The sequence below is a fragment of the Emys orbicularis genome, chromosome 21 (genome assembly GCF_028017835.1).
Source record: "Emys orbicularis isolate rEmyOrb1 chromosome 21, rEmyOrb1.hap1, whole genome shotgun sequence".
Classification (NCBI taxonomy): Eukaryota; Metazoa; Chordata; order Testudines; family Emydidae; genus Emys; species Emys orbicularis.
In genome coordinates, this window is record NC_088703.1 from 6,528,919 (window position 1) to 6,545,065 (window position 16,147).

General features: G+C 52.4%; 1 protein-coding gene across 1 annotated transcript in view; it reads right to left on the bottom strand.

Annotated features, from left to right (window-relative positions):
- LOC135893306 (very-long-chain 3-oxoacyl-CoA reductase-like) overlaps positions 1-5,334 on the bottom strand; it is a 37,978-nt gene extending 32,644 nt beyond the window's left edge. The window contains exon 1 of the mRNA XM_065421105.1: positions 5,163-5,334. Coding sequence (XP_065277177.1) covers positions 5,163-5,334 — 172 coding nt within the window. The remainder of the gene's footprint in view (positions 1-5,162) is intronic.
- Between the last annotated feature and the right edge of the window lie 10,813 nt (positions 5,335-16,147).

Below are 16,147 nucleotides of genomic sequence, written 5' to 3' on the forward strand. Positions count from 1 at the left end.
GGTCCCCCCAGTATCAGCCTTCCCTCCCCCAGCCCCCACAGAGGGGACATCAGTGGTGGTGTCCCTCTCCCCCTTGGCAGGGAGCCTAGTGTGGTATGCTGGGGACTCTCCCTCAGGGCCGGTGCAACCCATTAGGCGACCTAGGCGGTCGCCTAGGGCGCTAGCATTTGGGGGGCGGCATTTCGGATCCTTTGGCAGCAACCGTGGCGGCCGGATCTTCGGCCGCCCTGGTCGGCGTCGGCATTTTGGTGGAGGGAACTGGGGCAGGGGGGTGCGGGGAGGGCCGCCTGCAGCAAGTAAGTGGGGGGGGGCGGCATGCAGGGGAACCGCTCCCCGCCCCAGCTCACCTCTGCTCCGCCTCCTCCCCTGAGCACGCCGCCCCGCTCTGCTTCTCTCCCTCCTAGGCTTGCGGCGCCAAACAGCTGATTGGCGCCGCAAGCCTGGGAGGCGGGAGAAGTGGAGCGGCGACGGCATGCTTGGGGAGGAGGCGGAGCAGAGGTGAGCTGGGGCGGGGAGCTGCCGGATGGCTCCCCGGGCCGTGGGAGCTGTTGCGGGGGGGGGGGGAGGGGGAGGCGCCTCAGGGCGGGGCGGGGGGCGGAGAGCTGCCACAGGGCTCGGGGAGGAGGAGGGCGCAAGGTGGAAGTTTCACCTAGGGCGCGAAACATCCTTGCACCCGCCCTGCTCTCCCTGGTTCTCCTGGTCTCTGCTCTCCACCCCACTCACCCACTTTGCACAGAGTTACTGGTGACCCAAGGGGCCAGGCCATGGAGAATGAGGCTCCACACCTCAGGTTCTGTGTCTGGAGCCCAGCATTCTGAGTACAGCACACAGCGGGGAGCCCCCGTGCCCTGCCGAGGTGCCGGGAGGTCAGTCCTAGCCCCCTGCCCCTGAGGAACGTTGCTTGGCTAGTTGGCTGCCAGTCCCACTCCCTTCCCAGGGGCTTCCGGGAATGAAGTGAATGAAAGACATGAACATGCCTCATTGGGCCATTGAGATAAAGAGCCTCCCAGGGAGCCTGACCGGGGGCAGAGGGTCTGTGCCCCTTCCTGATGTGTAGAGACAATCAGAAAGGGATTCCACGCAGGCAGACGCTCTCCTGCTTGTTTTGACACAGGAAATCCAGGTCTAGTTTCTCTGGGCAACAGAAGAACGATCGATTGGAAGCTCTTGGGGACCAGCTCTGTGTACAGCGCCCAGCACAATGGGGCTTCAGTCCCTGAACCGGTGCTACCACAATGCAGGCGACAACAGCAACATACTTCGGAAGCCTCATTAACTAAGAATGGAAGGGATGTCTATTCAGGCTGCTTAAAATGCTTTATTTCTGGTTTAAGCTCATTTAACTTCCAAGCCTGAGAAACACTTGGGAGAAAAATTCCTTTTGGTCAGAACCCCAGGGGTTCCCCTCCACAGAGGTGGGAGCAGCAGCCCTGCCCTGGGACTCAAGGCAGAAAGTGGAGTAGGTGGTGGTGAGAACATATGGCAGCACAAGCCTTCTGGAGCAGGGGTTCCTGTTTGTGGAGGCTACAGGCAGGGCCAGGTTCTACAGCAAGTCTGCAGTATCCCCAGCCCGAGACCTTCAAAAATCAGGAGTAAGGCCCCCCCCCGAATCACAATAATTAAAAAAAAAAGTTTGTGATTTGTCAGCCACAATGAATTTGGGGTTCTCTCTCACTTTGACTTCTGGTCTCCGGGCTTTAGGCCATGTTCCCAAGCTTTTCTCTTGGGCTAGAAACTACTTTTTAATTTGAGGAGAGTGGAGATTCTCCTGTGATCACGGGATTCCAGGAGCTGAGACTTTGAGAAAAACACCCCACGTGACTACACCAGGGCTACACTAGAAAGTTTTGTGGTAAAGAAATGTCGGCTAGGGCTGGGAATCTAGAGTGACTTTGTTATACCAGCAACAAAGGTGGTTAGCTTAGATGCAGTTATATCAGCATAAATGTGCTTTAGAGCTATAGCTTATTTTGCTGAGGAAGCAAAAACACTCTTTTTTTAAAAAACAACAACAACGAGTCCGGAGGCACCTTAAAGACTAACAGATTTATTTGGGCACTAGCTTTCGTGGGTAAAAAACCACTTCTTCAGATGCCTCTTCTTTTGGTTATCAGCTGCATCTGCAGTAGGCGGGTTTGCCAATATAGCTGGGGGGGAAACCTGAGACCCTGGCTCCCAGTCTGTTGCCTTAAGGTCTAGTAAAGGGCCTGGAACTCATTTTATAGCCCCCGGAAGGACAAAGGGCTGTGTTAATTGGAGGCTACAGGAGTCTGGTTTCTGACCTCAGCAAGATGGGAAATGTATCTTGGGAAATGTCCTCTGGATATTTTCTACTCCATGACACTGTCCTCTCCACAGGCCCAGCATCCCCCAGGCCCTTTGGCTGGGTCATGGAGCCCAGTGATCTCGGCCATCCCTCCCTCCCGCTGGGGCTTCCAGCTGTTTCGTGTGCCTGGTGGCAGCAGAGCTGGCATCAATCCTAGGGTTCAACAAGAGCTGATGGGGCACCCGTCTGCCTCATGCCTGAAGCCCTGCAAGCAGGAACCCACCCCAGCACCCCTGCCCAGCCAACAGCAATCAGCACCTCCTCCAGCTCCAGAGAGGGAAACAGCCAGTCTACATTAGAAGCGCTACTAGCGCATCTGGTGAAGATGTTCTGTGCGGATGGCGAGAGCTCTCCCCTGGACATATTAAAACCACCTCCCGAGAAGGCAGTAACGCCTCCCGCCGACATAGCACTGGCCACACAGGTGCTGAGGTCGGTGTAATTTACCTCACTCAAGGGGTGGCTTATTCAAATTATGTTGACATAAATGCCAGTGTGTACAAGCCCCCAGGGCTTGGCTACACTACCACGTTCTGTTAACAAAACTTATGTCGACACCCAAAAGTTGACAAAACAAAAATTGCCAAAGGGCGTTCACACTTGCTCCCTTTGGCGACACAGGTGCCAACTTTTTTTTTCTCCGGTGGGAGCTCGCGCCCCCCCGCCTTGACTCCACCCCTGCCCCAAAGTCCCCGCCCCTCCCTGCCCCAATTGGATCCCTCCCCAAATCCCCACCCTGGCCCCGCCTCCTCCCCCAAGCGCCCGCATTGCCCCTCCCAGGCTTGCCTTGCGAAATAACTGTTTCGCGGTGCAAGTGCTGGGAGGGAGGGGGGAGAAGCAGGACGAGGCAGCGCACTCAGGGGAGGAGGTGGAAGTGAGCTGGAGCGGGGGGGTGGGTGCTCCAGTCCCGGAGTCGGCGCCAATGTCTGTCGACAGATCATGTCCACAGTGGGGACACCATCATCGACAGGATGAGCAATGCACTGTGGGTAGGTATCCCACAGCGCAGTGTTGTGGGAAGGAAGAGCTGATCGCTGCGCATCTTAGGATTCTCGCCGAGTTCTCCCACAGCTCCCTCCACCGCCGAGAGCAGCATCATGAGTGGCTCTGTGAGCTCTCCGTGCTAAGGAATGGCAGAGCAGCCCAGCAGTCTGCCCCATTCCCCCTGCAGCAGCAGTCTGCCTGCTGCTGTGTTCCTAGTATGGGGCAAAACAGGAGCATTCCAATGATTTGCTCTTTGTTTGTTCCCCAAACGGAGCAGCACACGGATACTTCCCAGAGCTTTGAAAGAGGAGGGGTGCATGCCTGCAGGGCAGCAGAGATCAAAACACTGAGCAGAACAATCAGGGCAGGCATTGTGGCATACCGGGGGAAGCCAGTTCTGTCGACAAAACAATCAGCAGTGTCTACACTGGCTCTTTGTCGACAATAAAGGGAGGGGAAAAGACAAAAGTCTCTTGTAGGAGTGACAAAGGAGTGTGGCACCTTATAGACTAACTGACGTATTGGAGCATAAGCTTTCGTGGGTGAATACCCACTTCGTCAGAGCATTCTTAAAACTACAGTACCCACCTGGGGAAGTGAGGAAACAGATTGACAGAGTGAGACAGGTACCCAGAAATCACCTACCACAGGACAGGCCCAACAAGGAAAATAACAGAACACCACTGGCCATCACGTACAGCCCCCAGCTAAAACCTCTCCAGCACATCAACGATCTACAACCTATCCTGGAAAATGATCCCTCACTCTCACAGACCTTGGGAGACAGGTCAGTCCTCACTTACAGACAGCCCCCCAACCTGAAGCAAATACTCACCAGCAACTATACACCACACCACAGAAACACTAACCCAGGAACCAATCCCTGTAGCAAATTTCGTTGCCTACTCTGTCCCCATATCTACTCTGGTGACACCATCAGAGACCCAACCACATCAGCCACACCATCAGGGGCTCATTCACCTGCATGTCTACTAATGTGATATATGCCATCATGTGCCAGCAATGCCCCTCTGCCAGGTACATTGGCCAAACCGGACCGTCCCTACGTAAAAGAATAAATAGACACAAATCGGACATCAGGAATGGTAACATACAAAAGCTAGTAGGAGAACACTTCAATCTCCCTGGACATTCTATAACAGATTTAAAAGTAGCTATACTTGACCAAAAAAGCTTCAGAAACAGACTTCAAAGAGAAACAGCAGAACTAAAATTCATTTGCAAATTTAACACCATTAATTTGGGCTTGAATAGGGACTGGGAGTGGCTGGCTCATTACAGAAGCAGCTTTGCCTCTCCTGGAATTGGCACCTCCTCATCTATCATTGGGAGTGGACCACAGCCACCCTGATTGAATTGGCCCTGTCAACACTGGTTCTCCACTTGTAAGATAACTCCCTTCTCTGCATGTGTCAGTATATAATGCCTGCATCTGTAATTTTCACGCCATGCATCTGAAGAAGTTGGTTTTTTACCCAGGAAAGCTTACGCCCAAATAAATCGGTTAGTCTTTAATGTGCCAGCGGACTCCTTGTTTTTGTGGATACAGACTAACAGGGCTACCCCACTAACAGGGCTACCCCCTGATACCTGACACCATTGTTCCGTGTAGGCTGTTTTGTCGCCAAGAGGTAGTTTGTGGCGACAAAACTTGCCAGGGCAGACAAGCCCTCGGTCGCACCTGTCAGCACCGCCCAGCCCAACCTCCCCTTTCGCCCCACCCGGCCGGGTCCGAGCCATCAGCCCTGCCCCGCCCCGTAGCCCCCCGCCGGCCGGCACTGGGGAGGGGGACACGGTCAGACCCTCCCCAGGGCCCGCGGGCCGAGCTCACCCGCCCAGGTTCCGAAGCTGGCGAGCTCCGCGCCCCTCCCGCGCGCCGCCAGCAGGTGGGTCCGCACCGCCCGGCCCAGCGTCCAGGCGGCCCGCAGCAGCTGCAGCCCGAGCGCGACCAGGGCGCCCAGCACGGGCAGCCCCGCGCCGCCAGCACCGGCACCGGCACCCATCGCCCTGCAACTGCTCCGGGAGCGAGCGCGGTCCGGGCTTCCCGCTCAGCCGCCTCTGCTCCCGGGCCATTGGCCAAGCCGCCCAGTGGGCGAGCCGCGGCCGCTCCCTTGCACCTGCCCCGGCTGCCGGAGCTAGCGCCGGGCCGCCTCTCCGGGTCCCCCCTGCCCCGGCTGCAGCGGGCTCCAGGGAGACTCCCAAGAGAAGCGCAGAAAAGGGGCTGGTACATGCAGCGTCCCCCGCCCCAAACTTTCAAGCGCCCGAGTCAGGACCAAAAACCCCGAGAGAAAAAGAAATGAAAATCGTGTCGTTTTCAGCGGCCTTTGGATTTTTTTCACCACTGGGGGAAAGTCCCCCCCCCCACACACACACACCCCATAGGTGCTGTTGCACCCCTTGGCTTCAAGTGGTTTGTCTCCTATCCAGGGGTTACAGTTTGTTCCAGTGTCCCTGCCTTGTGGGGGGGGAGGAGGACGCAGGGGATGCAAGTGCACCAAAAAAGTGGCCTCACGGTTCCTGGAGAGACAGATGCCCACCTCAGCCCCTTTGAGAAGGTTTGTGACATGAACTAAATCTCCTCTGCAAACTGGCTGCGTCGTCTCACTCCCTTAACTGGGGGCCCGAGCAACTGCGGTTTATAGCCAACTGCGGGGACGGATTGGTGCTGGGAACAGGTCAAAAGAGACGGGTTCCTTATGTTTGAGTTTTTACCTGAGGCCCCCTAAGAAAGGGTGTCGGGGTGTGCAAAATAACAAACGGGGTGACGTAGAAGGAGGTTGGCACCATGGTAGACAAGTAATCCCACAAGTGGGTGAAACGGGCCAATGTCACTATCCTGGAATCTTTGTATCACCTGATGGGTTTAGAGCAATTCTATGGACTAGGGATCCTGAGCTTAAAACGTGGTCCGTGGATCGAGCACCTAAGGATTCATGTACATGGACCTTCAGCTTGTGGACAGTAGGTCCAGCTATGAAAAGAGATCCAAGGGGACTGGTCCCGGGAAGGAGAATTAGTGGAGGCTCCGCGGAAGTGAGATTTGGGTAAACCCAAAGTGAGTGGGGTGGAAGGCAGCCAGTGCTGGTAGACCCTCACCAAGGGAGCCCAAAGACCTTGGGAGGCATTTGTAGGCAGACCAGGCATAAATGAGTGTACGACCCGAGGCTGAAGGACTTGGGGTTTGTCTGGGACTGAGGGGCTCACACATCATCTGCCCAGCCTAGAAGGCAACTTGTAGCTCACTCAAAGAGTGAACTGCATGAGCTCCCATCCCAGTCACTGATGTACGTGTCCCATTGTAATTTCATGGGCTCAGACTCATCTGATCTCCAGCGGGAGCTGTCTGGACTGACTCACAACTGTGAGTGCCTACATCAGGGCAGACTGTCGGAAAACAGAGCAGACACCTCGCTAGCCAGTCTTGCCATGGAGTCACAGACAGTCCCCTTAGACTCTCCAGTCTATCTTGCCACCCAGACAAACTGGACTTTGTGATGAAAGGTCACTTAAACCAGAAATCACACCACATCAGGTTGCTCCAGCTGAAGTCAACGTATCTTAAGTCAACTTACCTGCGTCCCCACGGTGCGGGGTCGACTGCCGCCATTCCCCCGTTGACTCCATTTCCGCCTCTCGCCGCGGTGGGGTACAGGAGTTGACGGCAGATCGATCAGGGATCGATTTATCATGTCTACACTAGACACAATAAATCGATCCCCAATAGATCAATTACTACCCGCCAGATCTCATACCCTAAAGGTTTATTAGCTAAGAAAAGGAAGTGAGAGTTATTGACAGATTAAAGCAGGTAAAACATATGTCCAAGTGAGTCACAGTTTGTAATTACAAGTGGTGGCAGTGATGTAATAAACTGTCAGTTTCCCAAAAGTCTTTTCAGGCTTCCCAGATTGTCTCTGGGGATCTCTGCTTTGCATCTAGTACACTTCCCTGTAAGAGTTCAAACAGTCCAGAGGTGAAGGATTTCCCCCTGAATCCATACTTATAGCTTCTTCTCACAGAAAACAAGCTGACAGGGTTATTACCCACGTGAGCTTTTCCTTTGATGACAGAGAGTGAGGAATGCATTTAGAGTCTTTGACCTCCAATCATCACATACAATGACCACTCGCGTTGAAATTAGGTCTTTTCTCTTAGAGGTCTTCATTTACGTTCTACAAGCCTTCTTTCTCCTTTGATGGGTTATTTAGTTACAAGAGTATAAACAAGGTAAATGTTTGCTACTACATTATAACAGGCTAGAGATACATGAAAACTTGCTGACCAATAATATTATGGTAAAATGCCTGGTTCTTGCAGTCACATGCTTCCATTGGCGACTTTCCTCATCCAGCAGTCTACCCTCACAGTTTTCCAATCTAACTTGCATCTGCGAGTTTAGAGTTTTCTCTTCGGCCTCCTCTTGCTTTCCCTCCATCATCTGCTCAAATCCCCTTTGAAACTCAACCATAGTTTCTACCTGCAAATAAAGTTTGGAGTTGCAGCCTGCAACTCCAGACTTTTCATCTTCTCTTCCATCCGCTTCATGAGGCAGCACTTCAGACAAACGAAACTCTTTTCAGGTACTCACTCCAGGATAATGTACATCCCACAACTTCCACATCCAGTCATCTTCATCGTCTCTTCCGTTCCTTGGGTCACTACCTCTGGAGCCTTTATATCTGACATAGACTTCCCACCTCAGCTCCTGTCAAGGGGGAAAAGAAATCACAGAAACCAGAACACCAGACACACCCGCCCCCAAAGTCTCCTTACAAACTCCCACTCAAACTCCCCTGTTTTCAACTCTGTTTGCTGGCTTCTCTGCTGCTGCTCCTCTCTAAGGTCCTGGCTGTTAGATGACACTAGCAGGGAGCACCTTGGGAGTTTTCATATACCTCCGGGCTCTCCTGTCACCTCAGCACCTTCAGGTTTGAAACTGGGATGGGGTCTGGCCACTATCTCCTCCTGCTCATCTGCCAGGGGGTGAGGAGGGCAGTGAATCCACATTCTTCCATGTGTCAGCCATCTTGGCTGTGGCCTGGGGTGTCTTTACCCTTTGGTTGTGGTAGGGAGTGACCCCTTCAGCATTTGGGGGATCAGTAGAGGTTTGTCCCCCTCCAAGGTTGGTCATATTTCTGGGGCTCTGGTGAGGCAGGATGCTCCCACACATTGGCGGGACCCCTCTGACAAGGTGTCTGTTACCAGCAGCAGCTTTCTGGCTACTTTACCCTTCACTGGGGCTTTGCTCACCCCTGGGTGGGACAAACATGTTTGGCAGTCCTGCTTTTCTGCCTGTGTTTCCCCACGTTCAGCTGCAAGCTCAGTTACCACAGGCCTCAGCTCGGCCTCTGCTTTCCCAGTGAGGGCAGGCCGTGAGCTTGCGCACTTGGTCACAGCACCAGGTTTCGGGGATTTTACACCTGAGCCAGTGTGACTCACCTCCCTGGTGTGTGTGCCCCCTTGTCAGATGCAGGTGCCTGGCTACAGACAGAAAGGTGTCTTGAGATCAGTCACCTTTCCTTGGTGTTGCAGGTGATGGGAGAAAACCCTTCTTCTCCCTGCTAACCAAGATATTTGCATATTTAATTACACCTCCACTCCCAGCCTTGTGGCTTGTTTGGCTCAAATCCTTAGCTGGTATAGAAAAGGCACTGAATTCTGTCTTAAAATGATACATGCAGTGTTGTTGTAGCCATGTCGTTCCCAGGATACTAGAGACAAGGTGCGTGAGGTAATATCTTTTATTGGACCAACGTGATACTGAGAGCTCTTCTTCAAGTCTGGGAAAGGTACTCAGAGGGTGGGTGTGTCTACACTGCCCACATTACAGCGCGGCCACGGCAGAGCTGTGACGTGGGCAGTGTAGTCACACTTTATCGCTGGGGGAGAGCTCTCCCGGCAATTAAAAAATAACCACTCCAAATGAGGGGTGGTCGCTTTATCCGGTGATAATGCGCTGTCTATACTGGCGCTTTTCAGCGCTAAAACTTTTGTCGCTCAGGGGGTGTTTTTTCACACCCCTGAACGACTAAAGTTTTAGTGCTGAAAGTGGCAGGGTAAGCACAGCCTGTCACAGCTGAAGACAAGTTTGAACAGTCTCCAGCATAAGTAGTTAGTAGGGCCAGCTCAGTGGTTTGAGCATTGGCCTACTAAACCCAGAATTGTGAGTTCAATCCTTGAGGGGGCCATTTAGGGATCTGGGGCAAAAATCTGTCTGGGGATTGGTCCTGCTTTGAGCAGGGGGTTGGACTAGATGACCTCCTGAGGTCCCTGCCAACCCTGATATTCTATATTGTAAGGGACCATTTAAGGTGAAGTGGCCCATTAATGCCATGGTAGTCATAGGACAAAAAGAGGGGTTAGTGGTTACAGACTGTTGTAAAATAATAATATTGTAACCTACTAACCCCAGTGGGAGGTGAACTCATGCAGATGTGCCTGTGAACTCTGGGTCTTCACTGAGCAAGGACAACAACTGTGGGTGGGGTGGAGGGAGAAGGGAGGGGCACTTTAAAGGAACGTTTGGTTGTTGGACATAAGAACCTAAGGCAAAAGACTGCCCAACATATTCTGGGGTGGGTCTTTTGCTCATGGTTTTAAGCTTATGAATCCTGCTTGTGGCATTTTCCTGGGTTACTTTCCTGCTTTTTATTAAAAGTTTCTTTTCTACGCTCAGGCTCTGTGCTTGTGAGAGGGGAAGTATTGCCTCTTAGGGCATGGCTACACTTGCAGATGTAGAGCACTTTGAGTTAAACCAGCCTTCGGAGAGGGCAGTAGGGAAAGCGCTGCAGTCTGTCCACACAGACAGCTTCAAGTGCACTGGCATGGCCACATTTGCAGCACTTTCAGCGGCATTGGGAGCGGTGCATTATGGGCAGCTATCCCAGCATGCAAGTGACTGCAACGTGCTTTTCAAATGGGGGTGGGGTGGGGTGGAGTGTGACAGGGAGTGTGTTGTGTGTATGTGGGGGGAGAGAGAGTGGGTTTTTGGGGGGCTGAGAGCATGTCAGCATGCTGTCTTGTAAGTTCAGACAGCAGCAGACCCCTCTTCCCCCACCACCTCTCTCTCTCACACACAGCATTCCACAGTAATGGTTGCTTTGTCTCGGAGCAGATAAGCAGCCGGCTGTCAGAAACAGAGCTTTCAACGGGCATATCCGCATTCCAGCAGTGATTCCAAAACAATGACAAGAGTGGCCACTTGACTTAAGGGGATTATGGGACGTTTCCGGAGGCCAATCAGAGCGCAGTAATGCAACATCCCGTTCACACTGATGCCCGGGCGTAGTAGCCAAGGCGCATCAAATGTTATTCTATTTGCGGAGGTGGAGTACCAGGAGCGCTCTAGCTGTGGAGTCAGGGCGCTCTACGTGCCTGGCCAGTGTGGACGGGTAGTGAGCTAGGGCGCCCGGGGCTGCTTTAATGCGCTCTAACTCGCAAGTGTAGCCAAGCCCTTAGAGGCGCCTGGCGTGGTGTGTAATTTTCCCAGGTTACTGGGTGGGGGCTCGAGCTGGTTCTGTGTTGTATTGTTGAAAAGGAACCCCTAGATATTGAACCTGGCCTCTGTCACTGCCAGCTCCACCTGGCAGAAGGGTTACACACCAAACACATCTTGCAGGATATTGATCCATAAAGTGTAACATGTGAGGTACCTACAAAATACTCTTTACTTGTCAAGATTCATAATAATTGGGAGCCGTATGTATGGGTAATATTTAAGGAATGATGTATTTATACTGGATGTATGCTTTATGGGCTTAGAGTGAAAAGTAAAGATTAGTCACCAGGATGTCTCAGTAATGGGCCAGTCAGGCAATGGGGAGTTGTCACCCGTCCTGTCTGGTGGATGATGCAATGCAAAGCTCAATCATTTAGCCTTGCACAATACTATGATCATGGGCAGCACATGAACCCACTGGGGGAGGCTAGCCCCTGGCCCCGCCTCTTCTGCCTGAGGCCCCTCTCCCCAGATCCTCCCCCACCGTGGCCACCAGCCCCCCTGTCCCAGCCTCGGAGCGCTGGCAGTGGATCCCCAGAGCGCTGGACGGGCAGCACAAGCACTGGCCACAGGCCACCCTAGCCCCAGGCAGGGCCACACCAGGCCGTTTGCGGAGACTTAGCCTCCCCTGGCCTGTGATACTTACCACCCATGACTATGACCTTGAATGGGAAACCATCAGAGGCAAAGACAAACAATTGAAACCTCTTAGCGGTAAAAGAACATTACAACAGAGCTTTGCCCTAGCTTGGAATAGAAACAAGAGACTATTTTCAGTATAATAGAGTGCAGGGAAAGACCCTCTGGATCCATTTACTGAGGAAACCCCTTGAGGAGCCAGGGGCTTTCATGAATGCTCAGATCCTGATTTGTCTGAAACCAGCCAGCTCTGCCAAAGACTGAATTTGGGGGGAAATCTACTGTATTACATAGGGAAGTTAACCACTGATCAGTGTAGACCCACATTTGTGTTTTATGACTTTGTTTTGTACTGTAACAATTTGTTTCCATCACTCGCTCTTGTTTCTAGTTAAATCTTTATTCTTATTTAATAAAACAAAAAGTTAATCATAGAATATCAGGGTTGGAAGGGACCTCAGGAGGTCATCTAGTCCAACCCCCTGCTCAAAGCAGGACCAATCCCCAACTAAAGCATAAGTGCTCAGAAGTGCTGTATGGTTTACAGGAGCGGTGGTTTAAGATAAAACTGGTACACTGGGGTACACTGCTCCTCTGAGGTCAGAGGATCTGGAATTTCTGTGAGTAGGCAGTGTTGGGGCTGGATATCCCAGAGGAACGATTCAAAGGGTTTGAGGTGCACCTATTTTTAACCTGCAAGGTGAAGGAGGGGCTGGCATAGCCCAGTGAGAGTGCTTGAGTGGCCAAAGGGCTGTAGTGTCAGGGAGCTGACACCAAGCTACCCCTGGAGGCAGGGAGTAACAAGGTGACTCACAGTCCTGGGAACAATCACTCCTTGTATCACCTGGGAGCCGCTGCATGGTTCAACACTCCTTGAGCCCATCCTTTCCTATGTCTTTCCAAAGGCTGGATCCATAGTGGAGTACCCTTCTCCCCCGCTTCCCCATGCACTCGTATCACCTCCTCCAGAACCTGGAACAGGACCCAGCATTCCTGAGTCTTGATATGCTTCTGCATTCAGCAAATAGCTGGGAAACTTGCTGCTAAAGTGTGTTTTATTCCCTACCTAAAGATAATGGCCTGCTATTGCCACTAGTTAGTCTGTTAGCTCAGGTACTGGAGGTCTGCAGTGGATCCAAAAGGACACAACCCTGCTGATGATCCATGCAGAGGGTCAATATGGTTCCACGTGATGGGCAAGGCGTTCGAGGCGACGTGCAAGTGGGACGCCAGCAACCACTTCCTCCCTGGGGGCAGCTTCACCCGATTTGCCGACTAGAGATTCATCCACAGGGCCCAGCTCAACTGCGTCCCACTGAGCGGAGCCGTCCGCCATAGGAATCGGGACAAGCGACGCAGGAAGTGCGGCTATGCCAATGAGACGCTACCCCACGTCCTGTGTAGCTGCAAGCCCCATTCGAGAGCTTGGGAGCTGCAACACAACACCATCCAAAATCGCCTGGCCAAAGCCATCCTGCCACCCGTGGGGAAGGTTGCCATAAACTCTGCCATCCCCGGAACTGAGAGCCAACTGCAACCGGACATCGTCATCACCAACGAGGACGTCACAGTGCCGTTCGAGAACAGGACCCCGGCCTTCCATGATGCCCGAGCTTGAAAAGTAGAGAAATATACCCCTCTGGCTGAAACCTTGAGAGCTACGGGTTACCAGGTCCAGACACACGTGCTGATCGTCAGAGCCTTGGGCGCATGGGAGCCCAGTAAGAGCGAGTGCTGAGAGAATGCGGAATCGGTCAATGCTACACTTGGCTGATGCGGCAAACTCATGCTGTCGGATGCCATAAGGTGGTTGAGGGATATCTACATAGAACACATCACAGGACATCGGCAATACCAGGAGGGATGAGCTGGAGTGCCGATGAGAAGCACAGTCAGGAAAGTAACAAATACTTTCCTCATTGATTGTATTTTCTAAATGGACAACCAACCTAATTCTCAATTACTGAGGGACAATCTCCCCTCACTGATATATTTTGCTTTCCACAACCAAATCTCAGTACACCTTTTCATGAGTGATGTACCCGTGTATTCGGATTCTGATATCTAGACTGCATTGTTAAATCTATTCACCTAAATTTGGGTTATTGCTGATTATGTATACTATGTATCATATGACTTTTAAAAAAACTAACTTTGTATTATTGGTGGATAATCTAAGCACTATACCCAGATGTACAGACACTCTTTTCGCAACCTATGAATTATCTATATTTTTTAACATTAGCTTTAATAAAATTTTTATATATGAGCATACACTGGAAGGCTGTCTGGCTCCTCTCTCAAGCCAAGGTCAAGCAATCACTTAAGAGGGGCAAGGGGGGAGGCAAAAGAAACACTAAAAGCCAAAGAAATGTCTGTCCCTGACCAAAGCACAACCTCACTCCCTACCCCTCCTATGGGATACAAAAGGGACGGTACCAAAGCCCCCAGACTCATGACTCTCCGAAAAGGGAACATGACCATCAACTGTAAGGGGTGGGATTAGGGGCGTGCACTGAGATGCTTTGATATTGATCAGAGGATCTTTTATCTTTCTACCGCCTATATCAGATATTTTCCTTGATAGAGAATATTTTCCTCATATATTGTCCCTACCTATGACTCCAATCTTCCAGCTTTGGTGTGATCATCGGCTACCTGAAACCCATCACCAACATGTGATTAAATCCATTGAAAAGTCAATTCATTGCCTCGCTCTCTGATCCTTTGAGCCTCCTATAAATTGCAAAAATTGAGTTTTTCAAAGTTGACTTGTAATTGACTTGAGTTGCATTTGAGTTCTCAGCACTTCTGGAACTCAATCCTGAAATGTCTCAAGATAAGCACCCAGAAAATGAACATACTAATTAGTGGCCACGCGTGAAAAAGTTGGGTTTAAGTGACTTCACTCTCTGGCTGATGCAATGGTAGAAGCCACTTCCCCAGTGTGGCATTTGATTGCATTAGCCATGGGACCATCCTTTCTCCTCCTGCAATCCCCAGCCTCATTCTGTACACAAATTCTACAACAAATGAAGCTGGGGTCCTACATGTCATTCTCATTCACTAGGCTATTCTGATTCTTTTCCTGAGCTTTGTGCAGCCGGTGCATTTAATCCGGCAGGGATCTTGGCCTGGATTCTGCAACAGCATTTAGGTGTTGCAATGCTGAACATCACAGGAACACTGGAATGTTGTTAGGGGCTTTCCCAAGAGAGAGAGACACACACACACATCCAAAAGGCCAGAAGTCTGAAGTGCAGGCAATGCAATGGGTACTGGGGATAGTTTCCAGCGAGCATGTCTATAACTCTGATGCTGCAGAACCTCGTTTCCCAGTGTCCCCTTCAGGGCCGTCCTAGCCATTTGGGTGCCCTACGCAGCCCCCCAGGCCTCCCACACCCAGGGTCTGGGAGGCAGGAGCTGTGGGGTGGCACTTTTGGGGGCCCCACAGGCCCAGAGGATTAGCAGGGGGCCGGGAGCAGCCCACTCCGCTTCCCTCGCCCCAGCCCCAGCTGTATTGTTCGGGGGAGGGGGCTTGGAGGATGGGATCCCCTCCCCACCCCCGGCACTCACCGGCGGCGGCAGGAAGCGGAGCAGCCTGGCCCCAGCCCGCTCTACTCTGCCAGCTCCCAGCTGCGGCACTCCGCTTCCTGCCGCCAGTGAGTGCGGGAGGCGATCCTTTCCCCAACCTCCCCGCACGCACCGGTGGCGGGAAGCGGAGCAACGCGGCTGGGAGCTGGCCGAGTGGAGCGGGCTAGGGCCAGGTTGCGCCGCTTCCCGCCGCTGCTGGTGAGTGTGGGGTCGCTGGGGGAAGAGGTGGAATGGGGGCGGTCCGGGGGGAAGGGTAAGAGGTGGGGTGGAGGGAGTTGTCCGGGACCCCCCATCTGCCTAGGGATGTGCCCCTTGCAGTGGGCGCAGCCCACGCCGTGAGGGCACCATGAAATTTGGGGCAATTTGTTGCCCCAAATTTCATGGTGCCCCACGCAACTGCATATGCCTAAGAACGGCCCCGGTCCCCTTCTCCCCACTCCTTAGCAGGCATAATTATACCTGAAACGCACGTCCTCAGTCCCACCGCTGACAATTTATGGTCATGTTCCGTTTTGGGGGTTGAGAGTCTGGAGTCTTTGTCCCACCTCTTTTATATCCCATGGGAGGGGTGAGGTTGTGCTACAGTCAGGGAAAGGCATTTCTTTGGCCTTTTAGTGTTTTATACCTTCCCCCCAGCCTCCCTTTGCCCCTCCCCACTGGGTGCTTGACCTTGCCTTGAGATAGGAGTTGAGGCAATCTTAAAGCGTGCACTTGTATATTATACTTCCACCAGGCCCAATAACACTCTAACTGCTCTTAGGTGTTCCCATTATACTAACAAACCCATCTGGCTAGGCAGAAGCAACACACACAGTCTTTGTCCTTTGTTTGCACACATTAGTATAAGATATAAGAATATCAAAAATCAACCGGGCAAACAAGACCCAAAATTCTATCTCAGGCAAAGATACAGGCCTGAATCCTACATTGTCACCAACACTCCTAACGTTCTCTCCCACCTGACTTGGCAATTTCCAGGCATTCCCCAGCAAAGTCAGACTGCCCGAGCACCCTGGTCTGCTTTTCCCCTCGGAGGCTATAAACCATGCAATTGCCACAGTTATGCTATGACACAGCCCCTTCTA